Genomic DNA, 26,930 nt, shown 5'->3' with positions numbered 1-26,930 from the left:
ATATTCAGACTGTTGTCAAAGGTCCCAATTTAGGAAGTTGAGACAAACTGTTGAGAGAGGGGAGTTGTAGAGATAAACACAGAGAGGCTGGTTTAATGGATGACCCTCCCAGCTGCTTGGACTATTGCAAGCTGAGGCCATCAACCCCAAAATAACCTATTAGATTTACTACATGGTGCCTGTGCAATGACAACCATAATATAAGCATGCAATACATCCAGAAGTGGTCAGGCAAAATGAATGCTATTAAATAATAAGCAATGAGAACTGACCCCTTTAAAATATCCTATCATGCCAAATGGCATGTGAGTCAAATAAGATTATATTAAAGGATAATGTATAGTGATTTAAGTAATGAAAGTAACTAATGTGAGCTTCCATAAGGTTAAGTGCTTACTGTTTGTGATGACAGCATGTGGTGAAAGGAATCCTCCAGGACCTGTTTATAACTTATCCTTATGTTAGGCTATATTAGGCACATCTTCCAACAAGACACTACAGTCAGCTGGGCATCATGCGTTGCTTCTTACTCTCAAACCATTCAGACTTTCCAATGGAGGTTTCAGAAGGTCACTGATGAATAACTCTGGGAGTCTGGAGGTCAGAGAGTGCAGAGTGTTGCTGATAGATCATCTTTAGTATTTATTTAAATGAACATCTAACCAAAACTACATAGAAAGGAATGGAACCAAATTGGTAGGTGTGTCTATTTTATGAAAACTGACCACTTTAAAACACTAATCTATCCACATTATGTCAAGATTATTGCTTTTATTGTTTACCTTATTTGTTAGTCGCTTTGGATAAAAGCGTCTGCTAAATGAATAAATGTATATGTAAACCGCCGATGTAGCTTTAAGGGATAAGTCACCCAAAAATTTCACCATTTACTCACCCTCATTTTGTGTCAAATCTATATTAATTTCTTTGTTCTGCTGAACACAAATTAAGATATTTGAAAGAATGTCAATAACCAAAAAGATCTCAACCCCCATTTACTGCCAAAGTTGGAAAAAAATACTATTGGAGTCAATGGAGGATCTGTTTGGTTGCTGGCATTCTTCCAAATATCTTCATTTGTGTTCAGCAGACCAAAGAAATGTATACAGGTTTGGAAAAATTTGATGGTGAGTAAATGATAACAGAATTTTCATTTTTCGGTGAGTTATACCTAACTGGAAGAACATAATTCCAGAGTCATGGGTCTGATCCATCATTGGCTGATTTGGATAAGCATCTGCCAAATTTATGAATATACATATCAAAGACAGAATACCCAGACATGCAGGTAGTACCTTAAGTAACAATGTTACCATTTTTGTGGAGGATCTCTTGTCAAAAGATGACACGATGTTGCTGTCCCGTCACAGTGGTCAAAAGGTCCAGATTGTTTTTGTCAAGCACCGAAGGATAAATTTGGAGTCGGTGGGTTTTCCCCTTTCATGTCAAATGTGACCTTGGCACCTGGTAACAGATCTGCTCTGCCAGTTGTCAAGTTCCCTTTTTGGTTCCATGACTCACTGGCCACATCGAGAGTCCTTTAATTTTAGGCATTGCAACATTCCAAAAAAAGGAGTGAAGAGATAGGAACAAGAGGGAGATTGAGATGGGAGGTGGCTTGTTTCAGATAAAGATTCATGGTCTGTTCATATACTCATGAGTTGTAATATGTGTTCTCACAGAGGTAATGGGACAGAAACAGGACAAAGGCATTGAAAAAGAAGAAACCCTGTCCGAAGCTTTCAATGACTATGAGATCTTAAACCAGGAGGAGGAACATTTCAACAGCTCTGGATCTAGAGCCCATCAGATATTTAGTAACTCAGACACCTCTCCACTGAAGGACTGTCCAGGTCACGAACCAATAGGACCTAATGACAACGGTGAGCCCCTGCTTAACCAAGGAGGAAAAAAGATCAGCTGGAGTTACGACACAAATGTTTCACAGAATGCCGGGACACCAAATCCTCAGCTGAGCCTGGCAGGAGGTCCATGTGCCTTAGAATTAGAAACGCTCATAAACTACGCAACTGCTAAGGACAGAGAGGGCATATCTAGTGCTGTGGACCAGCAACACGCTTACAAAACGAAAGGAATGACTAACAAAACTCATCCTAGAGGTTCTCGAGAGATGTTAGAAGGTCCTCGTCCAGGGAATTTGGAGGAGGTAGTTAAGTGTGTTGAGAAGAATGAGACATGGACAAAATATGACACAGGAGCAAAAGACAAAATGAAGGATGATATGGGAATAAAAAGGACATCTTTGGAAAAACACTCAAAGAAACAATTAGAGAATGCTGAGTTACTTGAAAGTAAGTCATTCCAGGAAGAAGATAAAGATAAACGTTTGAAAGATTCCCAAACATCGCATGAGTTTGATCAAATCATTTGTGACCAGGGTTGGACTGGAAGGGTTCAACAAAAAGAAAGCAACACGGACAGACTTGAGTACTTGAAAACAGATAATTCTTTGCACTTGGATACAGTGACCACCAAATGTCCATCAATCACTGGACTTTTCTCATATTCAACCACTGACAGCGTGACAGGTCAGACAGATTTAGGTTTCCAGAGGGACAGAAATATCAGTTCAGTATCACCCAGCGTGACTGATATGTCAACATGTGTTTTGAAAGAACCTAACGGTGCCACAGAGGCGTATAGTAATTTTACAACAACACACAAAAGAAGCTTTGAAATAGATAGAAGAAACCGGACTTTCCATGCATCATTGCCAATGCTGAGAGGAGAAGAGTCTATTAGTCGTGAATGCAGTCGAAGTGAAGGTAAGAACTAACTCTTGAATATTCCTGTTGATGAAACTCAATTGGTTCAGGAGAACTGTTTATTAAAATGCAAAGTGACACCATTTGACTCATTTGACTCTGAGATTGATACAGAACACACAAATGCAGACGTAGCTCCCGTTTTTTTGAGAATTGAGGAGGACTTTGAACAAGTGGTATTACGCACATTCCATCCAGATTTGAAGCACAGCAATACTTTGTCCAGGGTTTTGTTTCACACTGAGAAGCAAACCGCTGACAAAGGGGCATTTAATGTAATGGAAAAACGCTCAACTGCCATGTCATCTGAGAGTTAATTTGAATCCAGGGCTGAACAGCTCCTGGTTAGCAATGCACCTCACCAAGCCAAAAAGGGTGTGTTTGGAGCCCACTCAAAGTGTGTGAAAAGAGACGGCTAGTTTGTTTATCATTTAGCTGTCCTGTCACCATCCACAGAAAATCATCTGAACGGAATAAGTAATGCTTCACCTTCACTTGAGTTATCAGGTGAAAGACGTCAAATTCAAAAAGATATTCCAGACAAACAGATAAGGGAAACTGAGGTCATCTGCTTAGGTCATAAAGGGCAACTGGGAAAAAGAGTCTGCGATCCAAAGACCTGTGTCTGGATGACACAAATACACAGACTGCTTCATGTAATGCCAAAGTGATGGAATCATGTAACTATTTATATACAATTGACATAAAGAGTTTCAATTCTTTCTCTCACTCAGATTTAGATGTTGGTGATGGAAACGCTGTGAAAGCTTCTTTGCAACAGGAAAAAGAACCTCTGCATTTCACCGCCGTGATCACACCGCCACTTCAGATTCATACCTTTCCTGATCAGAGGGCAAAGAAATCATCTGACATCTCCCATTTGTACGTTCCTCAAGCTGAGATACAAAGTATGATTCCCGACATATTATCCACAAACCCTCAGGCAGACAAAAAGACAAAAGGACCACCACCACCTGTTCCAAAGAAACCAAAGAATCCCTTTAAAAAAGGCTGCAAGGAGTCTGCTTCTCATTCCATAGATGAGCCACGCGAATACTCTGACCTATTGCTCAAGAATATCAAAATGGGCAGAAGGCAGGCAGCATTGGAATCATTTGAGGATTTTAAGAGGCATCCGTCATGTTTGGATATGCTACCTTACTGCATGTCAATAGAGACTAATGTTCCAAGACACTGTTTAGTCTTTTACGATGAATTGGTTGCAAATGATTTTGACAATTCGAAAGCAACTGGTGAAGACCCTCTGGAATATGAACTGAAAGATCTGAGTATGTCTCAGCTGAGACCGTTATTAGAAAGAAAAGCAAAAATCAAGGGCCCGCCACCTCCCGTGCCCAAAAAGCCTCGGAATCCTTTTGCCGAAACTGACGTGGAAAACATCACTGGAAACATGGATTATTCCTCGAAATGTGGTCAACCTGACTCTGAAAACTACATGGACATTGTGGATGAAGATGAATCTTCACCTACAATGATGCCAAACAGACATTCTCATCTTGCCTGCAGAATGTCAAGTAGTGATTCTTCTGGGTCAGAAGAAGATGAACTCTCCAGATTCAGGCCCGTAGCTGAACTCATCAGAGACACCAACAAAATCCAGGAGAAAGTGATACGCCACAGCAGGACAAACATCATGGAAGCCAGACCAGATGTTACAGTGGGAAGTCAGAGTCTACAAGTATCGCAGATGAAGACAGCCTTTGATGTAAAAAAAGCTCCAAATAAAATGGAAAGAAGATCCTCGCCGAAGAGAGGTAAGGCAGATGTTCAAGCTGATTGAAGGAACATTCAGTATAGTGACAGAGTTTAGGAGAATCTTGATCAAATATGTCTGGAGTTTAGGTTAAAACTCAAAACAGAGATCTAGTCATCTTCAGTGTCTTGTCGGTGGCATAATTATATTTTCTGAACACCTAATACACTTCTTAGAAAAACCTAACACTAAAAAAGGAATTTGCTCCCTCCATGTCTAATTTAATAAAACTGATAGTTTACCCAAAAATGAACATTCTGTCATCATTCACTTACCCTCTTGTCATTTCAAACCTGTATGACTTTTTTCCTTCTGCGGAACACAAAAGAAGATATTTTGAAAAATGTTGGTAACCAAATAATGGCAGAACCCATAAACTTGCATTAGTTTTGTGTCTATAGAGGTGAACGGGCACCGCTCATGATCCGTTATTCTTCAAAATATCTTCTTTTGTGTTCATGCAGGTTTGAAATGACAAGAGGGTAAATTAGTAAATGACCTTTTTGAGTGAACTATTACTTTTTATCTTTGGTGTTGTGTTACAATAGAATTGCATGCTTTTCTTGAGGACTGCTTGCATTAGGAGAGCTTTTATTAAAATTAAGTGAGTATTATTTTATTATTAAAGGTATAAAGTTTTTCCGTACTATCATTGAGAATAGTGCTTCAGATTTCCATCAAAAACAATGCTAAAATGGTCACATAAAGAACCGTTAGCAACGAAAGAACCTTTCTACTTCACAAAAGTTTTTTTTACAACAGAAAAGGTTCTTCAGATCAAAAAAATGCTTCTTCTATAAGAACCTTGTTAAATGGTTTCTTGGGGAACCAAATTAGTTCTACCTATAATAATCTATAATCTACAGTAATGCTGTATATAACTTTCAAAGTTTTTGTAGTACTATTAAGTTCTGCCTTGGAAAAGAAAAATGACAATTTAAAGCCACATTTAAAGTAAAAATATTTCAGAACTTGAAGCAAAATTTGAAAGTCGTACATAAAAAAATTGCTCTTTGCTTAACGAACATAAATTTGGCAACTTGAAGAATTTTTCAATGTTGCGTCAGATACGGTACCACTCAATCCATTGGTTACATTTAAATAATCATTGGTTACCATTATCTGATATCATTACAGTATCGTGACATGACACCACAACATGCTGTTTTGTATGGACAACTCAATTTGACTGACGTGTTTTAAAAAACATTTAACATTTTCTTTTCTGTTTAATGGACAGTTTAACCAAAATAAATGACTCTCAGGTTGTTGCAAACATGATTAATTGGTGTTCTGCTGAAAGCAAAGGAAAGATATTTGGAAGAATGTCAGTAACCAAACAGATCTCATCCCCCCGGTTTGGAACAATCTGAGGATGAGTAAATAATGACAAAATTTCCATTTTTGGGTGAGCTGTCCCTTTCAGGAGTGCTGGTGAAAGATCATGATCCACGAAAGAGCTTTTTGTTTAGAAGTAACCAGAAGCTGAAAATAAGACTTTAAATTAGATTTTATGGTCCACTGCACTTTGTAACATAATCCAACTGTTTAGACTGGACACTACGTCATCCATCCTTTTGCACTCTTAACATTAGTATGAGACTTCATAACCTTATAAGCTGATCATATGCATGTGATCATTATTAACAGTGTTTGTAATGTACACACTGTATGATTTAAGGCACAGTCTTGTATCTTTATTTCAAATTTGCTTACACATATAAAATACCTGTCGGTGAGTTGGGTACAATTTGTACCACTTCTCATTCACACTCGGTGATGTCCATGTAGGAGGACATTAGGAGGAGGGGAGGGTAGAGGAGAACAAGGGCGTTTTCTCCCGTTCATTCAGAATAAAGGAGAGGAGGGAAGCTATTGTGGCTAGCCGCAATTCACTGAGAGTCACCAGCACAACTGAATCTGTGAGAAAATAAATTAATGCTTTGAATTTAATGCTTTAAGAGGCGCGGTACTGATAAAGGTGAGCATTTCGCATTTTGTCATATTCATGCACGGCAGGTCAGTGGTGCAATAGACTCTGCCGGAATGCTAGCTCGATTTTAGCAAGCATCACTGATTTATACAAGCTCTGGAAATCGCTAATACCTATCCGCAAAACTTGCGCCCGTGTATGATCGTCTGCAGGGTTTTTCGTTCGTATTGCATTGTTTTCGGACGTGTGAAAACATATAGCCTACGGTGGTTGATCGGCATGCATACGTGCGAGATGAGCAGAAACACTGAGATATTAATTGAAAGTTGACCATCATGACCTGTGCCGGGTGCATAGCACACATCTAAATCAAAGGAGCACCTCGCGTTTGGTCATCCAGTGCATGCAAAAACACGTTGAGTTGAAAACAAGCTGCATTACAAAAACAATTTATTCGTAAAGTGCGTTTTCCCATGTTTTTCATTCATTTATTCAGCTAGCGGTTAGCTCTTTTTCTCACACCAGCAGAAGCCTGCCTATCTATCGATTAGGCTATGTCATGTTTTTCACTCACCCGACATACGCGAATATTTTTTTTTTCATTCTGTTATTTTCCTAATCTTTTTTTATATTGTTTTTCCTTTATTTATGTTTCTAAATTGTAGGGCTTTTTATTTTTCGCTGGGATGCTTACCATCAATAACGCAGCTCGGCCATTAGATAGCAAACACACACGACCATACATCTGACCTATTTCCAACACCACATCCGTGACTTCTTTATGATGATGACATTTTATGCACGCAAATGCGGTTTATTATTGTTTTTATTACGACACAAACAGCATCATATTATCTTAGCAATAACGGTCTGGGATACCTCCAGATAGTGCACATAAGGTATTAGTAAAGGCAGCTAATAGCCGTTGATTATTGATTTATAATTACCCATATGAATGAATATAGCAGTTGCATTAGCCTATGTATTGTTAATTATTCAAGATTCGGCATTTCAAAACCGGTCTACTTACACTGCATATTCGTGCATCATCAGCACGAGCAGCTTTTGGGCATCATAGGCGTGTGCAAATTTTTTTCCCATTACACTGCACTCGAAGATGCTTTCTAAGTGGTAGCAAGGATGCTTGTAAGATTATGTGCTCTAGGGAACAAAGTCTTGCCCACTAAAATTGATTGTTTGTCTTGTTTGTGGAATCTTTATGAATTGTAGTTTTAGTTGAGATGATGAGATTGATCCTAAATAGGTTTAAGACAGACAAAGACTTTAAATTTCACAGGTTACATATGGTGCATATTTACAACTTTAGTTCATAAGTATTAATTTTGCTTACAATAAGGTTCTAGTTGTTAACAATTAATTAATGCATTAACAAACAACACTTGTACACCGTTTATTTCGTGATAAATTTTTCATTTACTAATAAACTATATTCTTAAATCAAATGTTGTAATTGTTAACATTAGTTTATGCAACATGAAGAAAGATCATTAATTGTATTAACATTGATATGGATTACTGAATGCTGAAAAACTGTTGTTAGTTTATGTTATTTACTGCAATGGCTAATTTATCGATTACAACCTTATAAACCTTAACCTTGTAAATGTCATTTTTTAATAGTCAGGTTACAGGTATAGGTTGTTTTGTTTCCAAAAGATACTTTATATTAATATACTTTATGCAGGTTTATTTGACACAATCAAACATATACTTTTGTTGCTTTTGTTGTCTTGTTGGCTTTCACAAGCATAACTGCATTTGATTTTTTTCTCCTTGTCTTGATGTGGTTATGCATGCAGAGTAAAATGGAAAAATGTTTCACAACCCATCTTGACCTAATATGGTACTGTCAATATGAATGCTAAAAGAAAAAAAGGCTTGAAAATGCATTCATTTATCTGCCATTAGGAATGTACCATATATAGACCTCTTTTTACTTTCTTAATGTTTAAATATAACTATTTTCCCTCTATAAATGTACTTAAATGTAGATACATATTGTTGGATGATATTTGTGTTTTATCACTATTATAATAATTTTACAAATAGTTGAATTGAATTAAATTTTATTTATACAGCGCTTTTTACAGTTTTGCATTTTTCCAAAGCAGCTTAATACAATTAGGCAGTGGTAGTAAAGAAATAAAAAAGAAATAGATAGATAGATAAATAAATAAATAAACAACTACATGACAAATATATGGTATTATAATGCATGTTAATACTGCCGTTTTCTCGATACAATGTACATGAAATAATCAATTGCCAACCAAAAGCAGTAAATAGTTTAAAAGCATTATTACATTATGCATACACAATATCAGTAACCACCCTTAATAAATGGTTACTTTCGCTATGTTATTTACAACATTATAATGTCTATATTATTAACATGATATAAGTAATCCTGGTTAGTATCACATTCATCAAAGTTAATAATACAAAGGGCTATTTGCTTATTGGTTTCAATACATAATTTATTTTGCACCCTTATTTGAAAAAGAACATAACATAATCACAAAAATTCTCTCCTCTTCTGTAGAAATGATCAGACGAGTGGTACGACAGAGTAAATTCCGTCATGTGTTTGGCCAGGCGGTGAAGAATGATCAGTGCTATGATGACATTAGGGTTTCAAGAGTTACCTGGGACAGTGCCTTTTGTGCAGTAAACCCCAAATTTGTTGCTATTATTGTGGAAGCTAGTGGAGGTGGAGCTTTTCTTGTGCTCCCTCTGCAAAAGGTAAGCCATAACTCCAATTACAACATATTTGAACATTTGTTACAAATAATATAAGCAGGGCTGGGGAGTAACAAAATACACGTTGCTTTGTTACATATTTAAAATATGTATTTCTTTTCAATACTGTATTCATTACAGTTACTTTTCAAATGGTGGTAATAAAGTTACAGCTACATCTGAAAGTATTTAGATTACCAAAGTGATTACTTGGAATTTGAATTGTATTTATTTAATTTAAACCATACATTAACTATAACAGGCAATTAATGTAAACAGCAATCTGTGATTCGCTGACAATCTGCAAAAGCATCCTAAACTACAGGTGTGCTGTTTCAAACCCCTTGCAGAATATACAAAATTAGAATAATGAAAAAAAAAATATATATAAATATATATATAATATAAATCTGGATTCATAGAAATTACATAGAAATTTTATTTAGTAATGTTCAGAATAATCTATTTCATGCAATAGAAGTTTACTCCATAACATAAATGTGAATGGAGTGAATTTATACAAATTGCCACATTAGAAAATGTACATACCCTTAAATCATCAAGTCTCTGGTTAACTGAATGATCAATGACTCTTTTCATGTTTTGTGAGTCCCTTGTTAAAGTAATCAGTTTAGGTAATTGAGACTTTATATTTCACAGTTCTCACAATTGCCGAGTTTATAACTAACAAATCTGATTTATATTCTTATAATTGTGAGAGATACACTCACAATTGCAGACTATATTGTCCAATAAAAGAAAAAAACGCTGATTTCTTCTCAGAATTGTGAGTTTGAGAAAATCTGAATTGTTATAAAGTTATAAAGTTAGAATTGCATGAAATAAACTCACTAGAAAAATGTCAAGATTGCGAGATTGCAATTGTGAGTTTTTCATTCAATTATGTTCTCATATCTTCTGAATTTAGTGACGGATACAAGTTTTCATGAAACACAATGCATTTATCACAGGATGGTGTGTACCAACGGCACGGCAAGGAGTATATTCCAAAAGTAGAGCTGTAATAATAAATCCAGACAGAAAGAGAATCCAACAAGAGTAATAGCCACATGTTTCCCAGCAGACAAAATAAGTACAATTTAGCCTCAAATTCAATAAAGTTTACACACCCCAGCTTTTAATGCATTGTGTTTGAGATCAAGCAGTTTTTGCTTTTCTTTTTTCTAAGATGTTCTGCTTCTCTGTTTGGTGGTTTCTCCTTTTTGTTACTAACCTTATTAGTTTTCCGAAGTATTCTAAAGTATTTCGATTAAGTTACTGAATTTGTGTAATCTAACGAAATATGTTACAAATTACTTTTTAAAGCATGTATTTTTTATTCTGTAGTGAAATAAATAAAAGTACCCCCCAGCCCTGAATATAAGTTAGAGAAGAATTGATTCAGTGAGAAGAGTGCATGTTTTTTTTCCTGTAAATCTTTTGTGTAAAATAATTTAGTCATTTTTGTGCTTTTAAAATGCTAAGCGGTTTATTCAAAACCTTGAAAAACTGAATTGTTTGTATGAATGATGCCACCATTTAGTTATCTTTCAAAGTGGTGGTTGAAGAACTTATTACTTGTTATTCTTGGTCAGAACAAGAATTCATATAAATTCAAGCTGTCTGTCGCTGGTTCTTGTTTGCAGACGGGTCGTATTGATAAGGCCTATCCCACTGTTTGCGGTCACACAGGCCCAGTGTTGGACATCGACTGGTGTCCACACAATGATCACGTCATTGCCAGTGGTTCTGAAGATTGTACAGTTATGGTATGCTCAGCTCTTTTACTTATACTTTCATAGAAACCTTGTTCAGGAATCTGGAAGAGTACATTTTCCCATATTGGTCCCACAGGTGTGGCAGATCCCAGAGAATGGCCTCACCTCAGCTCTCTCTGAGCCAGTCGTGGTGTTGGAGGGTCACTCCAAGAGGGTGGGGATTGTGACATGGCATCCGACAGCCCGAAATGTTGTGTTAAGTGCAGGTAAGGGAGCTGAAAATGCCTGTTTCTATTTTGTACTTTAGTTTTTGAATTACAATGTAACATTTTTGAATCCTCAGTATTCATATTAATATGTATGTCCATAATGGTCTCGATCATAATGGTCAATATTCCTTGACATGAAAATCTAAATATAATATAATATTTATATATTTTTAAACAATATTTCATGCATTAATTGATTTTATATATTTTTTCATTTATGGGCAACTTCCAAAGCTATTTAACCTTCTTATGGCCATTATCTTCATCATCAAGCCTTACAATAATGTAATCATTTATATTAGATAAAAGAAATATACAGTATATTGAGTAAAAACATCTTCATATTACACAAAGGATTGGTAAAGACACTAGCTACTTGCATAATATAATGTCAAAAAAATTGTGTGTGTCTGAACAATCAAAGAACCACTTTTGTCTTCCCTCCTCCATCAGGATGTGATAATCTCATCATCATTTGGAACGTGGGCACAGGAGAAGCCCTGATCAACCTGGAGGACATGCATCCTGACGTGATCTTCAGCGTCTGCTGGAGTCGCAATGGCAGCTTCATTTGTACCGCGTGCAAGGACAAGAAAGTACGTGTTATTGATCCGCGCAAAGGGAAGATCATCGCAGTAAGTGAACACATCTCACAATTATATTTTGTAGGTTGATCTTTTTATTTCATGGTTAACTGTGTCACTGACATCGATGATAACAGGAGAAGGATAAGGCCCACGAGGGGGCGCGGCCAATGAGGGCCATTTTTCTGGCTGATGGAAACATCTTCACCACTGGTTTCAGTCGAATGAGTGAACGACAGCTGGCGTTATGGAATCCAGTAAGTCAAACACATCGACTTTCTCCATGTGTGAATTTTTTTTTTAAACAGTGTTTTCATGAAATATTTTGTGTCATTTTAGAAAAACATGGATGAGCCTATATCTGTGCATGAAATGGACACCAGCAATGGAGTGTTGCTTCCCTTCTATGACCCTGACACTAATGTTGTCTACCTGTGTGGAAAGGTCAGCATGCTTTTTTGTTTTTTGACACATGCATCAAGTTCATCCTTCCATCCTATGAATTTAGAGCAGCAAAACTTGAAAAAAGCAAAACATGTTTCTGTTCCAGGGTGACAGCAGCATCCGTTACTTTGAGATCACGGACGAGGCACCATTTGTGCACTACCTCAATACGTTTTCCAGCAAGGAGCCTCAGAGAGGCATGGGTTATATGCCTAAGAGAGGTTTAGATGTCAACAAGTGTGAGATAGCCAGGTATGCACCTCCACAGGTGTTTCGATATTTGATATATTTTTAAAGGACTTTACATTGTTGTACTGTAAGTGCATCCAGATGAATCTGTTACCTGACATATTTTATCAGTGCTGTTGTGATTATGGTTCTGAGTGAAGTATCATGACGGATGCTGTACTCATGCTGCTAGGTTTATTTCATACAGTAGGGGGAGCCTTTAGTCTGTTATGTGCTGTGGGTGTAATGTAGCATCAAAAGTCTTCAGGGCTTGCTGTGGTTCTAAATGTCATTGAAGGTCATTTGAATACGAATGATCATTGTAAGGTTCATTAGTTTTAGTGTCAATCCTGTATTTAATGATTATTGATATTGATATGTATAGATTTAAGAAACAGTTTACCTTCAAAAAGAAAATTCTGTCATCATTTACTCAACATACTGTCATTTTAAACCTGTATTATTTTCTTTCTTGTGCAAAACACACAAAAAAATATATTTTGTAATTTGTTGATAATCGTCAAAACCGTTGGTCCCCATTAACTTCTATTGTATGGAAATAAAACTAATGCAAGTCAATGGGGACCAATGATTTTCTATTACCAACAAATATCAAAATATCTTATTTAATGTTCTGCAGAAGAAAGAAAGTTATACAGGTTTGAAATGACAGGAGGGCATGTAAACACTAAAGAGAAATTTTGTTTCTCTTTAAATGCACTTTTAATCACTTTGAAATAAATATTCAGAAATAATTCTTAGAATTCTAAAAATTTTGAATAATTTTTAACCACATGGGTGGGTGAGGTGAGAAAAAAGTGGCCAAATGATTATAAAGGTTTAAATGTAGTTCATTATATTATTTTAAATTATTTTCCATATCTGGCTTTTAAAAAAGCAATTGTTGCCTTGGAATTACAAGGATCTATCTGCATTCTGAACTTCAAAATTGTTGCATTCCATTTGACTTTATAGCTAGAACCTATTGTTTTCTAAAAAAGTCCCACAAATGTCCACATCGTAAAAAAAACCCTGACATGATGTAAATAAGTTGTCACAGAAGCACATGTGAATAACTCAGTTTTGAGTTATTCCTTGCAAATAAATAGTTTTATGAAAAAAATAGTAACAATTTGAAATATATCCATCTTAAGATCCTAAAAGCTTTTTTCTTTCACTTTGTGTTTTAAGGATATTTGGATATGCTGCTGTTATCAAAGCCTGTCATCATTACAATAACACCTGTCCGTTTCTTTACAGGTTTTATAAACTTCATGAGAGAAAATGTGAGCCGATTATCATGACCGTTCCTAGAAAGGTATTTGCAGTCAGTAACAAAGATGTTTAACAGCATACAAGATGATCTTGTAACTGAATTAACATTATTGAATTACAATAACAAGGCAAAAGTTACACTGATAAAAAAGATGGGTAGCACTTTATTTTACTGTCCTGTTTCCCATGTACATACTGTGTACATACCCAGATACTGTGTATGTACATACATAATAACTAGGTACTCACCCTGAACCTACCCCTAAACGTATACCATGTAGTTACCATATACAGTACTACGCAGCATTTATTAGGTATACTATAGGTACACTTACTGTCAAATTAAAAGTGCAACCAAAATAAGTGTAGATTGAATGCACTGTTAAGTCGCTTTGTATAAGTGTAGATATGACAAGACATACTCTTTGTGGGAAGGATGTAATTATTTTTTATATAGGAGTCACAGTCTCTTAAATATAAAGTGCAGTTTTATCATACTTCTCTCTGTTGTATTTATTTTTTGTCTAATTGGCAAAGCAACATAATGATGACAGCATGTATGTATCCTTTGTTCTTGGCAGTCAGACCTCTTCCAGGATGACCTGTATCCAGACACAGCGGGTCCAGACCCCGCACTAGAGGCGGAGGAGTGGTTTGAAGGCAAGAATGGAGACCCCATCCTGATCTCCCTCAAACACGGCTACGTTCCAGGCAAAAATCGCGACCTCAAAGTAGTCAAAAAAAATTTGCTGGATAACAAGGCGCCCAAAAAGGTGGAAGAGCCACCTACTCCTCAGAAGCCTGCATCCCCCCAGATCCCCAGAGTAAGTCTGATTATATAAAGGATGGGTTTCTGTTCCTCAATTGATAAATTCTAAAAGTGAAGGTGTTTTATTGTGAACACGTTGGCCAATGTTTCACTTTTTCTTTAGAGGCATTATTTTTGTATTTATCCTTTAATGTGTTGCTTTATAACATCTGCAGTAGTAAAGGTTTATTCAGATTGTAAATGCTCTGTACATTATCAGCATCTGATAAGGACAGAGGCAAAAATAATCAGAAACTGCAGTGAGTTTATTTTGTGCTTTCTTTTGTGTCTGTAGAAGAACGAAGTAAAGTTAGAGGAGCTTCTTCGTGAAGTCAAGTCCCTAAGAGATCTGGTCACACTGCAGGACAGAAGAATCACCAAACTGGAAGAGCAGGTGTCCAAAGTGGCAATCTAAGACACTGGTGATGGTCCGGGCCATTATTGCGTCAATACGGAGAGAGTGAGATTCAGTTGGGCAGGGAGTCAGTCACTGCCAAAATTCTCAATTGGACTCGATCATTCCGCTTGGTGTTTCTCACAACCTCAAGCAACATTCCAAGATGGACTTTTACTTTCTGTCAAGTATCCCCCAAGCATTCGCCTAGCGACGGGAATTTTGTGGCGATGAATGCTCACTGGTTTTAACTGATGTTTTCACATTTTGTGACATTCTTAATTTTTATGTTATTGTAACACGGTATCCATAAGTATTCAGATATTAACCGCTATGTTACAGAGTGTCGTTGTATATACACATCAGTATTTCTCTTTCCTTTTGTTGTGCTGACACATTTATTTCTACTTTTGTATGTTTTTCCAGTCGTAGATGGAACGGCTTATTGAAAAACAAGGCTTTTCTTTGTCATACGATTCAAAGTGAGACATCAGCAAAAAAAGGCAGTCCGAACTGTGTTGATGTGATTTTGAAGTGATTGTAAAGGTCATTGATACTTCAGAAACTAATCATAGATACGTATATTATTAAGCAAAGAAACGTTCGTAACCATTCAAACATTTGGAGTGCTTAAGAGTAAAACACACATAGCAAAACAAACTAAAGTAGCAATGAGCTACTCACTTGACATGTAGGATTTTATAAGCGGTTCAGTCCCATGGGGTGATCATCACTGTAGTATTAAGCACATGCAGCTTTATTGCCTGTTTTTAGATCCACCTCAATAATTATTAAGCATCCAACAACAGGGTTTTTCAAAATATACCACATTCAGTTCAATATATCAAAAAGCAATAACATAATGTTGCAATTATGAGAACATAAACCTGATTTTGATACATGATTGGCACGTATTGCTCGAAATGCATTATTCATGCATATCCTCACACACCTACAGTACAACTTGACAGTAGTCATACAATTACTGTCGCACCTCAGGTAATCCACCCCTATGAAGTCAAATCTTGGATGCTCATCATTCTGCATTTGCATGAAAATGGTTTTGCTGTTGTTTTGATTCAGAAAGACTTTTTCATGATCTGTATTCTCCAGTTTGCCCCAGCATTTCAGTAGTCACATCATGTTACAGAATAATGAACTGACGTGCTCTGATAGGTGAACTTGGCTTTAAGAGGCAGTGGCTACCGGGGAGCTCTTCTGATGTACATGTACTGTAAATGTATTGGTGCCTCTTTTTGTGTTTCTGGTTTCAGACAGACTTCCTCAGTTGATCACTGCAGGGTGGGGGGCGATGTCCATGAATCCGAGCACTTATCTGTGTCCTGAACAGTCTTGTGCATGCATTCCAAATTTCACCTAAAAATAAAAAGGTTGACTACAATAAATCTAGTCTTTCATACTTGAGAAGTCTGGTGTTTGAAAACTTTTTATATTTTATAGAGATGTTTTGGACCAAGGAAAAAGGAAAAAAAATGTATAGGTTCACATATTAAATAAAGAAAGTCTTGGTTACAGGTATAACCTCCGTTCCCTTTCTGTCGGCCTCTTGATATTGTGTTGAGACAGAATGGTGTTTGAACTTGAGAACCTATCATCTCTGATTGTACTTTTAAAAGGCCAATGAACTTGGCAAATGGTATGGCGTGCCAGTCTGCGCTCATGCATACGGGTATAAAAGAAAGATGGCGAGCCCATTCATTCACCTTTTGGGCTGAGGAACCTGAGAGGCATTCTCGGTCGCTGCAGAGGACAGCGAAGTGTTGTGGCATGAGGGAACATTGTGGCATCAGGGATGGAGGTTACATCCGTTACAGAGACGTTCCCTTTCTGTCGGTCTCTCGACGTTGTGTTAAGACAGAATGGGGTTCCTATCCGAAACACCACAACGCTGAGCTGCATCACGAATCCAGCAGGTGACACTGACCGGCCTGGGCGAGTCACAAGAGAGCATTACCGCGTAATCGTAACCTTCCAGTAGTGTGGTAAGGCATCAGTTCGAGTGAGTCAATGATGAGAGTCTCTTACCAACAGTCGTACAGGCGTTGGCCTTGCCATGCCATGCCGTTCGCCAAGTTTATTGGCTTCTTAAAAGTACAATCAGAGATGATATGTTCTCAAGTTCAAACCCCATTCGGTCTCGACACAACGTCGAGAGACAGACAGAAAGGGAACTACAGCTAGAAGTTTAGTGTCATGCTGTATATAATATACCGCACTGTATATATAGACCACTTAGCAGGATGTTAACACTGGTCCAGAAGCACTTCCGCTTACTATTTTATTTATTTAATATTTTTATTTTTATAATATTGCATATAAAATAAAATCTTACTGATTTTGATTGAACGTTTGCGTAAGTTCTTCAGGACCAACATTGATAACGTCTTCCAAACTGGACTATGAAGTATTTGCAAATGTCTTACTTGGCTTGATATACGTTATAAGTTTTTATCTCTGCAGGAACAAATGACATGAAGAAGATATATTACATCCTTTGGTCTTTACTCTCTAAAGATTAGTTTAGATGCTCTTAAACCATCTGTTTTTACTATCTTGAATATGTCTTGACAAATCATTACAACTCCAAAATGCCTCAAGAAGTGCTTGGTGAACTAAGAGGTCCATACAGCAATATATTCCTGGAGAAAAACTCCAGAGCTTTCATATAAATATATGCTTTTAAATGATTTAGTCGAATTATTTAGTTTTAGTTCACTATGCTGTTGTTTTACTCTGAACACCTTTTCCTTTGTTTCACAAGTGACCTACAGCACATGTCCCCTCTCCCCCATAAATCATGTGAACACAGGAAACATAAACCTCCTCCTCTGGGACCTGATTGCTTCTGTTTAAAGACCACATGTTGCCCCTTTTCATCCTTGCTGCCCCTTTTTTGGGTGGCAGACATGGATCTCTGGTTGCTAAGATCTTGATTGAATTCAATTGGCTCAAGAAACAGGAATGCATATGTCTCTGTCTGACAAATATTAACAATAAAGAATCAACACCAAAGTATTTCACAAGAGCCCATCAGTGTATTTTATCAGACACAAGTATAGGAGCGTATTCTTAAGTCGCTCCTTGTATAAATAAAGCCACAAAAGTTAAAACACTTCTAGTTGTGCTTACATCTGGTGGCCTGAACTTTTCCACCACAAATGCGGGGGAAAACTCAGCTGCCCCCCCAACAGCCTTTTCCAAAGTTTAACAAGAACAGTGTGTCTGGAAATGGCCCTGTCTCTCTTTCTGGGGCAGAGTAAGAGAAGGAGGAGGGGAAAAAATACGTTTTTCCCCCCACACCAATCCAAGTGTTCTTCATCATGCAGCCTGTAACAACAGAACATCCAGCTGGAGAGGAGGAATGAGCTGAGGCTATTCTCTCTCTGGTCTTCTGTAGGATTTTTAAGTGAGGCATGCTTTAGAACCTCAGCTCTTGGAGAACGTAAGTATGGATTCAGATTTCTACATCTCTGTTGCCTGTTTTCTATTTTAGTAATGCAGTTTCTGCCCATGCAATGATAGACAGATGAGTTAACTCAAAGGAATGCATGGCTTTATAAGGTCAAGATGTGTCTTACTAACTAACAAAGGATTTGTGTGAAACTTTTCTGCGACTGTTGAGAAGTTCAGTCACAAAGAATACTTCCCCTCTCTAACAGTTGAGCAGTTGAGTTCAGCCTTACTGTATAAACTTTAAACCTTCTGAGATTTACATTAAAGGAAGATTATGTGTGAGGATGGGACTTTTGTGCGAAATTCTTTGATGCAGGCATGAGTCAAAAATTCATGATATATGTGCGTGTTGGAGAATGAGGCAACACGACACTGATTCTATTTCCATTTTGTGCTACTTGCCCAGTGATAATTATGATTGTCAGCTCAAGCACAGATGGCACATAGACCTCTGGTTACACAGTGGAAATATATCTGTTTAAAGAAATTAATCGCCATCATTTCTCCTTGAATGCTTAAGGAGACTATGTAGGTTCAGCAGATGTCTTTTGTGAAAACTTCACTTCAACAAAAGTAAAATAATGATTGATTTAATACTGTATGAACTGTAGGGACATTCGGGGGAAACTGGTTGAGCTGGTATAAGATGCTCATATACAGTACAACTTAGTTTGATGTTACTAAACTGGAAATTATTTTCTTTTGATAATTTAGCCAGTAGTCATTGAACTTATGTGTGGTTGCAGTGGCTGAGCACTTTAATACATTAACCTGTGTGTTAGTGATAGTTCACCATGCCACATGCCATTTCAAACCTGTGAGTATTTCTCCTGCAGAAAACAAAAGAAGATATTTCGAAGAAATAACGGCTGTACCCATTGAATTGCATTGGTTTTGTGTCGAAACAATAGAAGTCAAGGGGTACCGCCTTTGTTTGGTTACCAACATTCTTCAAAATATCTTATTTTTTGTTCAGTAGAAGAAAGTCAGACAGGTATGAAATGACAAGAGGGTGAGTAAATACATTTACATTTTTAGGTGAACGATTACTCCAGAATTTCTCATGTATAGATATAATATACTGTACAGTAGTAGTGATTTAATGTACTTCACTTTTTTAATCACCACAGGCTATTAGTCATAGAATGGAGCATTCATCCTTCTGCCTCCTCCTTGGCTTGTCTATCATCCTGCTAAACGGAAGCATCACTGAATCCTCCCCTGTCATTTTCAATGACTCTTTGGAAAGCAGTGGGCAACTGGAATCTGGGAGCACAGACCTGCTCCCCACACCCAGCATTTCCTCTTACCTAAATATGTCAGTTCTGTCCACCTCCCTCGATGGAGAAAATGAAACCAAGCCTTTTATAAATCAAGTGGTGGACTTCTTTCAAGAGAACCTCCTTCTCGTTGTTGTCATTACCACGTTGCTTCTTCTCGTTTTTACCATCATCTGCTCAGCTGCGATCCTGAGCCGCAGACGTAAAGTCAGCGCATACTACCCTTGCGCTTTCCCGTCCAAGATGTATGTCGATGAGAGAGACAAGACCGGAGGAGCTCGCTTCTTCAATGAAGTTCCAGAGAACGTCAACATCAGCCCTAGTGAGGAGCCATTGAATTCAGCCAAGAAGCTTCAGGAGGACATCATGTTGGCTACCAAGAACCTACGGACTCCGGTTAAAACACCATGGAGAGAGAAGAATATAATGGTGGAGAATGAAAAACCTACAGATAATGTGGAAAGTTGTGACATGAGTCAGAAGGAGAATTCTGGCTTGCTAGAGGAAAAGACTACGTGTCAGTCAGTTGTTGAGGATTCTTTGGAAAACAACAACCCCAGTAAGTCCCAGGACAGTATTAATGTTTCTGACGTGGAAAAGAGTGACCCGTCTGATTCTGGGCCCCCTGAAGAGAGCAAACATTCATCTGAGCCTGACATTCGAGTGGACATGAACAAACAGGATGTTGTTAATTCAGGCACATCAGTTATCAGTGAAGAGAAAACAGCATTTTAGTGTGACGTTTTAAAAGGTTTAAGGGAACATCTAGACATAAACACAAAGAAAGTTTGTTTCTTGGATACGTCGTAAGACTCTCACAGTAGCTCACAGTTGCTTTACTAAAGAACATTTCTATTGCATTAAAGGGATATTATTTGAAAGAAATGTTTGTTAAAATTATGACTTCACTATGACGACATATAAATGTCAAAGATTATTTTAAATAGCTATTTTTATTCATTTGCTTTTGTGTGACGTAAAATTGCTGTATAACGGATGCCTGTAAGGCAAGACTGTAAGATGTGTCCGACTATTTTATGTTTGACTGATAATCTATTTTTATATTTCATTTTATTTTATATTTTGATATCTGAGTGCTGTTTTTTGGTGAATAAAAGTTTCCATCAAGTGAAAACTGTGTTCACAAACCAGATTTAATCCAGACAATTACAGACAATACTATTTTCTTTCTGTTTAAATCTGACACTTGACTATGAAGTGTGGTGCAAGCACATATCCAAAAAATAAAGAAAGAAAACTTACTACTCCTATTAAGGAGATGTGTCCTGGTGTATGAATGGTTCTCCATGAGTCAGGTTATTGTTTACATATCCGGACTCTAAATATTTCCTTTCAAGGTCCAGAGATATTATTCAGCTTCAGCGTCTCAAGGCCACCAAGTGTTAAGTCACCTTTCAGTCTGAGGTCAGCTAGTCTCAACATAGATTTTGGTGTTAGGAATACTTTGCTGTATTCTTAATATTCTAAACATAGTCTAGAATGAAAACAATGAACATTCCAAATATGTGAACGGTTTTAACATAAGTATGACATTTGGAAATATTTAGATAGTATAAGTTGCTATTGAAGGGAAAGTTCACCCAAAACCAAAAATTCTGTCATTATTATTTTTTTTAAACTCAAAACATGGCTAAATACGTTTTTTACAAGTGCTTACTTCCCTTCCCTCATAAGTGTGCACTATTAATCAATGCTCAGTCATATGCCTGAGGTGTGAATATGCTTTAATTTTGTAAATATGGATAGGTTTAAGAAGCATTAAATGAATATACAACATTATAGGTTTGTGTGAATTTAAATAGCAAGTGTTAAACACTTTCTCTCATCATCACATCTGCAGACTTACATATAAAAATTTCAACACAAATACAGACTGTAACAGACATTTATTTGATTTTAAAGGTATAGTTCACTCAAAATTGAAATTTCCAACATCATTTACACACACTAATTTCATACCGGTCTAAATAAATTTGTTCTGAAAGGCACAGAAATATATATTTTGATGAATGTTAGCAATTTTCGGGACTTCATTTACTACCATATTAGGAAAATTAAATTGTAGTCAAAGGTGCCCCAGAACTGATTGTTTTCCTAAATTCTTCAAAATATCTCAATTTGTTTCCAACAGAACAAAGAAAAAACACAATATTTTCTTTCTACAAGGGAAGTGGATGACATCCCAGACCCGAAAATTGCTAACATTCTTCCAGATATCTTTATTTATGTTCAACAGAACAAAGAATTTGAAACAGGTTTGAAACAACTGTAGTGAATAAAGGATGAAAGAATTTTCTTATTTTGGGGAACTATCCCTTAAAATTGTGCGTTTAAAAGACAGGCTACAGTTCACTGTTTGAAGAGCTTTGGTCTAAACTTGTAGAGAGGTTTAAACGGACCAACAGCGACCCCTAGTTGTTGGCTGCTACTATCTTCTTGCCCTCTTCACCTTCCTGTTTCAGATGGTAGTCTGCCAAAGCTGCTTTTATGGCATCCTCTGCCAGCACTTTAAAGCACAAGATCATAAACAACTCAGTCAAGAAACAAGAAGATTTTTACCATTTTTAAATGTGATTTGTATTTCATATAAAAATATAGGGTTTAAAATGAAATCTTACTTGAGCAATGTAGTTTAACTGGTGGTAGGCTAAGCTCTTTAGCAATCTCAGTGTTTTTAATCTTCAATGCCTCATCAATCTATAAAAAACAAGCATGTTAAAAGACTTTTATATTTAACACCAGCGTTAATTAGAAGCATATTAGCCATAATCAAGCTCTTACGATACAATATGTGTATTGTGATGTGACCATTTTTGCTTACAGATTTGCCTTTTACCCACTCAGTGGCCAAAGAACTGGATGCAATAGCAGAGCCACAGCCAAAGGTTTTAAACTTGGCATCCACAATCTTTCCATCTTTATCCACCTCAATCTAGTAGAAAAACATGGCACATGAATAAATATATGACTTGTATAGGTTATAATTACCCTCATTACCTCATTTCTGATTGAACACTAAACTGACCCTGCAATCCCCTATACTATCAAGAAGTCTTGGAAAATAAAACATATGTTAGGCCTACATGTTTTACAGACAGCAAAAAATCTATTTGGGGGACAAACGTTTTTTAAAGATCTACAATATGCACTTCCTTCTGCTAAAGAGATCAATCCAATTTGAGTATTAATCCCTATTAAAGAGCATTAAGAGCATGTACGATCACATTTATTTGTGATTCATCAGTGAGAAAAGAAATGAAAAGAGTAAGAATGGCTGGATGCATTATCGAAAATTGTTATATGAGTTGCTTTTGTTGTTATGGTTTTATATAACAAAGATATTTTCAAAGTATATAATGGGTACGCAATCTAACCTGCAGTTTCATCACATCACCACATGCTGGTGCACCAACCAAACCCGTGCCCACATTCTTAGCATTTTTGTCCATTGATCCTACATTTCTTGGGTTCTCATAGTGATCCACCACCTATAAGATACAATTCAAGTTATTTCTTTTATTTTATATATACAAATAAGCAGCCTTTTAAATATGATGTAATATATGAAAGTAGGTAAACTTCTTTTTGACACATTTACAGCTTCCCATAAAAAAATCAAAGCTTATAAAACCCCTGAAATTGTATATAAAAACGATCGAGCAGATTATAGGAACTCTATAAAAGCAATGACATGATGTTGATGTAACTCAATAACATAAGCTGGGTGGGAAGAATTGACCTTATTGTCATAACGATGTAAACAGCAACTTACCTTTTCATGATAACCACATCGCACCCTCCACTGAGGGACGCAAAGCAATCTGTTGATCAGACTTAACGGAGATGCGCACTTATTTGCCAGTGTTGCCGCCATGATAGAAGTAATGGGAATGACGCACTTAAGTCAGATTTAATATTGCCACACTTAACAAACACCGCGAGAGGGCGTAATGAGACTTCTTCAAGAAATAGTCATATATATATAATAAAACATGTCTTGCATTTAGTACTGTTGTTTCATTATTTATTGGTCTAGAATAGGACATCAATGTGTTAAAAAATGTAAAAGAAAATGCAAATCAAATTAACGTCAAAACTTGACATCGATTTGATTTGCATTTTTGACCAATTCTTTGATGTCGATATTTGACGTCAATTTGATCTATTTAACATCAATTGCCCACTTGGGTAGTGAACTCAAGCAAATTGACATTGAGATCACTTTCCCGATTTACCGAAATCATTTCACGTTTTGTTTATATGTTGCAAGGTTCTGTAAAAATAAATGTTTCTCAAACCTACTGTGTGACTTCATCATTCTGGTAGGTCACACTTCACCCGAGATGATAATGTCATCAGAGAATTCTGTAAAAGGAAAATTTCTGATTTAGAAGATGGCAATGATACGGTGTAAGAAGAGAAACTGTCAGGTGAATTGTGAGATTTGATTTCTATTAAAAGATAAAACAAGTTATTCAAAATTGTGAAAGAGAAAAAGATCAAGAGATAGACGTTTCACCAGACTATTTAGAGGAAATCGATTCTTGCTTTGAGGAACTGTGACTGTGAGCCTCAAAGTGCACCACAGAACTTCTCTTCGCAGACTAACAATTGCTTTGTACGCCCCGACACCAAAACAAAAAATATAATTATATTTTCAAAGCTGTCTAAGTGAAATATTTATGAAATATTTACATTATTTCACATTAACATATGAATGTAAAAAGCAATAAAGTTGTATGATTACCATTTTAAGTATTAGTCTTGCATACCAACAACTACAGGTGCATCAACAAGAGAAATATTGTCATCAGTGATCCTTCCAAACCAGAACAGCTTTCATGTTCGCTTTGAAGCATTTATAAGCATACAAAGGGGCAGATTAAAAAGCCATACATAAAAGCAGCCATAACAATTAGATTATTACTAAGTGCTGTGGGTTACAGGTGAGATGGGAAGGTGTCGTCAGTACACATGATGTATTTTTTGTCAATTTGTTGACATTAATGTTTTCTTATACTTGCGCTACTGTGAATGATCCCCGCTGTTTGCTGCTCTGTCATTTTAGTACTTAAAGGACGTTGAGTAACTATCTTTAGTGTTTAATTTGTGTCAATAAATAGTGTGTCCATAACAATTTTTCAAACGTTTCTCATAATTATTCTTGCTAATTTTGAGGGATAAGATAACAATACATTTTCTGTAATTATTTGTCTAAAATAACCTTTGCTGTGTCCTTATTATTGGATGTTAAATAATGTTTTATAATTTAGGCTATTGGACTTACGTCAGATGCTACGCTTGTGACTGACAGCACGGTTGACCAATCATTGAAAAGGGAGGCGGCGAAAGCTTTTTCAAACCTCAGGAAATGGGAAAGAAAAACTTCCACAAAAACTACCGGTAACTCGAGAGCCGCCTAGCCGCTCAGCTGACAGTCGGGCACTTGAATTCTCCTCCATTTTTCTGTGTAACAGAAGGACATACAACCTTTCCCCTCTTGAACGGGCGTTTTGGTTTTCTCAGATTCCGTTGGAAGTCTGGATATGATTTCTAGTGTCACTCAATCGTGCGCCGCTTGAGCCAGAGCAGAGAGCGCGAGCGAGGAATCGGTTAGTCGGGACGTCACTTGACGGACAGCAGTGCACGATGTCGGGTGTGACGGTACAGGTATAAAACAAAATAGACATTTATTTATTCAAGCCTAACTGATGTAGTTATGAACAGTTTGGTTATAAAGTCAAAATTGTGTTAATGTTGTTTTTTGCTCGTGTTTGTTTACATTGCTATGGGAGTTCTGTTTAGCTGTTTGTAGCAGTTTCAGTTTATCTGTAAAACGCAAAAATCTATGGAAAGTCATTAAAATCTAAAGTCATTTAAATACACTTGGCCTTTTAATATAATTAAATATCGCTTTAGGGTTTTCAGGTTGAACGAGTTTGACAAGGTTCTCTTATTCCTCACTATAAGCTTGAGAGTGACTTAAGCAGGGCAGTGTTGGCTTGCTCACCGGGAGACTGCTTTTATTTATTTATTTATTTATTTATTAGATATTATTTATTAGAATGATCTTGCTTGTTCTGTAAACACCATGCACTGTGCTGTGTTTTACCTTTTGTGTATTTCTGTTTTTCTTGTTTGCTCCTGTAAAGCTGCTTTGGAACAATGCACATTGTGAAAAGCTCTATATAAATAAACTTGAACTCGAATTGAACTTAAAGGGATAGTTCACCCATAAATGAAAATCTCGTCATCGTTTAATCACCTTCGAGTTGTTCCAAATCAATGGTAGTCAAAAGTGCCCCAGAAGAATATAACGGTGGAGAATGAAAAACCTACAGATAATGTGAAAAGTTGTGAAATGAGTCAGAAGGAGAGTTCTGGCTTGCTAGAGGACAAGACTACGTGTCAGTCAGTCGTTGAGGATTCTTTGGAAAACAACCACCCCAGTAAATCCCAGGACAGTATTAATGTTTCTGACATGGAAAAGAGTGACCCGTCTGATTCCGGGCCCCCTGAAGAGAGCAAACATTCATCTGAGCCTGACATTCGAGTGGACATGAACAAACAGGATGTTGTTAATTCAGGCACATCAGTTATCAGTGAAGAGAAAACAGCATTTTAGTGTGACGTTTTAAAAGGTTTAAGGGAACATCTAGACATAAACACAAAGAAAGTTTGTTTCTTGGATACGTCGTAAGACTCTCACAGTAGCTCACAGTTGCTTTACTAAAGAACATTTCTGTTGCATTAAAGGGATATTATTTGAAAGAAATGTTTGTTAAAATTATGACTTCACTATGACGACATATAAATGTCAAAGATTATTTTAAATAGCTATTTTTATTCATTTGCTTTTGTGTGACGTAAAATTGCTGTATAACGGATGCCTGTAAGGCAAGACTGTAAAATTGAGTTGTGTGTCCGACTATTTTATGTTTGACTGATAATCTATTTTTATATTTCATTTTATTTTATATTTTGATATCTGAGTGCTGTTTTTTGGTGAATAAAAGTTTCCATCCAGTGAAAACTGTGTTCACAAACCAGATTTAATCCAGACAATTACAGACAATACTATTTTCTTTCTGTTTAAATCTGACACTTGACTATGAAGTGTGGTGCAAGCACATATCCAAAAAATAAAGAAAGAAAACTTACTACTCCTATTAAGGAGATGTG

At 36.6% G+C, this 26,930-nt stretch overlaps 3 protein-coding genes and 1 long non-coding RNA gene across 4 annotated transcripts; 3 read left to right on the top strand and 1 right to left on the bottom strand.

Moving 5' to 3' along the window:
* The first annotated feature begins 1,699 nt into the window (after positions 1–1,699).
* Positions 1,700–16,506, top strand: coro1cb (coronin, actin binding protein, 1Cb). Its single transcript, XM_056745533.1, has 12 exons — positions 1,700–2,786; positions 3,521–4,561; positions 9,057–9,256; positions 10,900–11,022; positions 11,108–11,237; positions 11,694–11,875; positions 11,962–12,081; positions 12,164–12,268; positions 12,375–12,520; positions 13,757–13,814; positions 14,353–14,595; positions 14,875–16,506. The coding sequence occupies exons 1-12, from the start codon at positions 2,096–2,098 to the stop codon at positions 14,992–14,994; spliced, it is 3,159 nt and encodes a 1,052-aa protein (XP_056601511.1). The 5' UTR covers positions 1,700–2,095; the 3' UTR covers positions 14,995–16,506.
* Positions 16,507–18,309: 1,803 nt separating this feature from the next.
* On the top strand, positions 18,310–21,002 carry tmem119b (transmembrane protein 119b). The gene is made up of 2 exons (XM_056745569.1): positions 18,310–18,436; positions 19,578–21,002. The coding sequence occupies exon 2, from the start codon at positions 19,593–19,595 to the stop codon at positions 20,460–20,462; it is 870 nt and encodes a 289-aa protein (XP_056601547.1). The 5' UTR covers positions 18,310–18,436; positions 19,578–19,592; the 3' UTR covers positions 20,463–21,002.
* A 453-nt stretch (positions 21,003–21,455) lies between these two features.
* Positions 21,456–23,679, bottom strand: LOC130419126 (iron-sulfur cluster assembly scaffold protein IscU-like). Its single transcript, XM_056745581.1, has 5 exons — positions 23,521–23,679; positions 23,123–23,236; positions 22,570–22,680; positions 22,367–22,445; positions 21,456–22,254 (listed from the first exon to the last, which is right to left on the bottom strand). The coding sequence occupies exons 1-5, from the start codon at positions 23,620–23,622 to the stop codon at positions 22,160–22,162; spliced, it is 501 nt and encodes a 166-aa protein (XP_056601559.1). The 5' UTR covers positions 23,623–23,679; the 3' UTR covers positions 21,456–22,159.
* A 148-nt stretch (positions 23,680–23,827) lies between these two features.
* On the top strand, positions 23,828–26,908 carry LOC130419132 (uncharacterized). The gene is made up of 2 exons (XR_008906468.1): positions 23,828–25,418; positions 25,901–26,908. It is a non-coding gene; the product is annotated as an uncharacterized LOC130419132 (long non-coding RNA).
* The last annotated feature ends 22 nt before the right edge of the window (positions 26,909–26,930 follow it).

This window comes from Triplophysa dalaica, chromosome 4 (assembly GCF_015846415.1).
Source record: "Triplophysa dalaica isolate WHDGS20190420 chromosome 4, ASM1584641v1, whole genome shotgun sequence".
Lineage (NCBI taxonomy): Eukaryota > Metazoa > Chordata > Actinopteri > Cypriniformes > Nemacheilidae > Triplophysa > Triplophysa dalaica.
This window is presented reverse-complemented; position numbering and strand designations above follow the sequence as displayed.

Excerpts from the sequence above, each read along its gene's own strand:
- tmem119b (XM_056745569.1), top strand. The coding sequence starts at position 19,593 with ATGGAGCATTCATCCTTCTGCCTCCTCCTTGGCTTGTCTATCATCCTG.
- LOC130419126 (XM_056745581.1), bottom strand. The coding sequence starts at position 23,622 with ATGGCGGCAACACTGGCAAATAAGTGCGCATCTCCGTTAAGTCTGATC. Across the intron at positions 22,446-22,569 it reads AGTGGGTAAAAGGCAAATCT|ATTGATGAGGCATTGAAGAT; the intron begins GTAAGCAAAAAT and ends TGTTTTTTATAG. Across the intron at positions 22,255-22,366 it reads AGTTAAACTACATTGCTCAA|TGCTGGCAGAGGATGCCATA; the intron begins GTAAGATTTCAT and ends TGTGCTTTAAAG.
- coro1cb (XM_056745533.1), top strand. The coding sequence starts at position 2,096 with ATGACTAACAAAACTCATCCTAGAGGTTCTCGAGAGATGTTAGAAGGT. Across the intron at positions 2,787-3,520 it reads TGAATGCAGTCGAAGTGAAG|ATTTAGATGTTGGTGATGGA; the intron begins GTAAGAACTAAC and ends TCTCTCACTCAG. Across the intron at positions 14,596-14,874 it reads CATCCCCCCAGATCCCCAGA|AAGAACGAAGTAAAGTTAGA; the intron begins GTAAGTCTGATT and ends TTGTGTCTGTAG.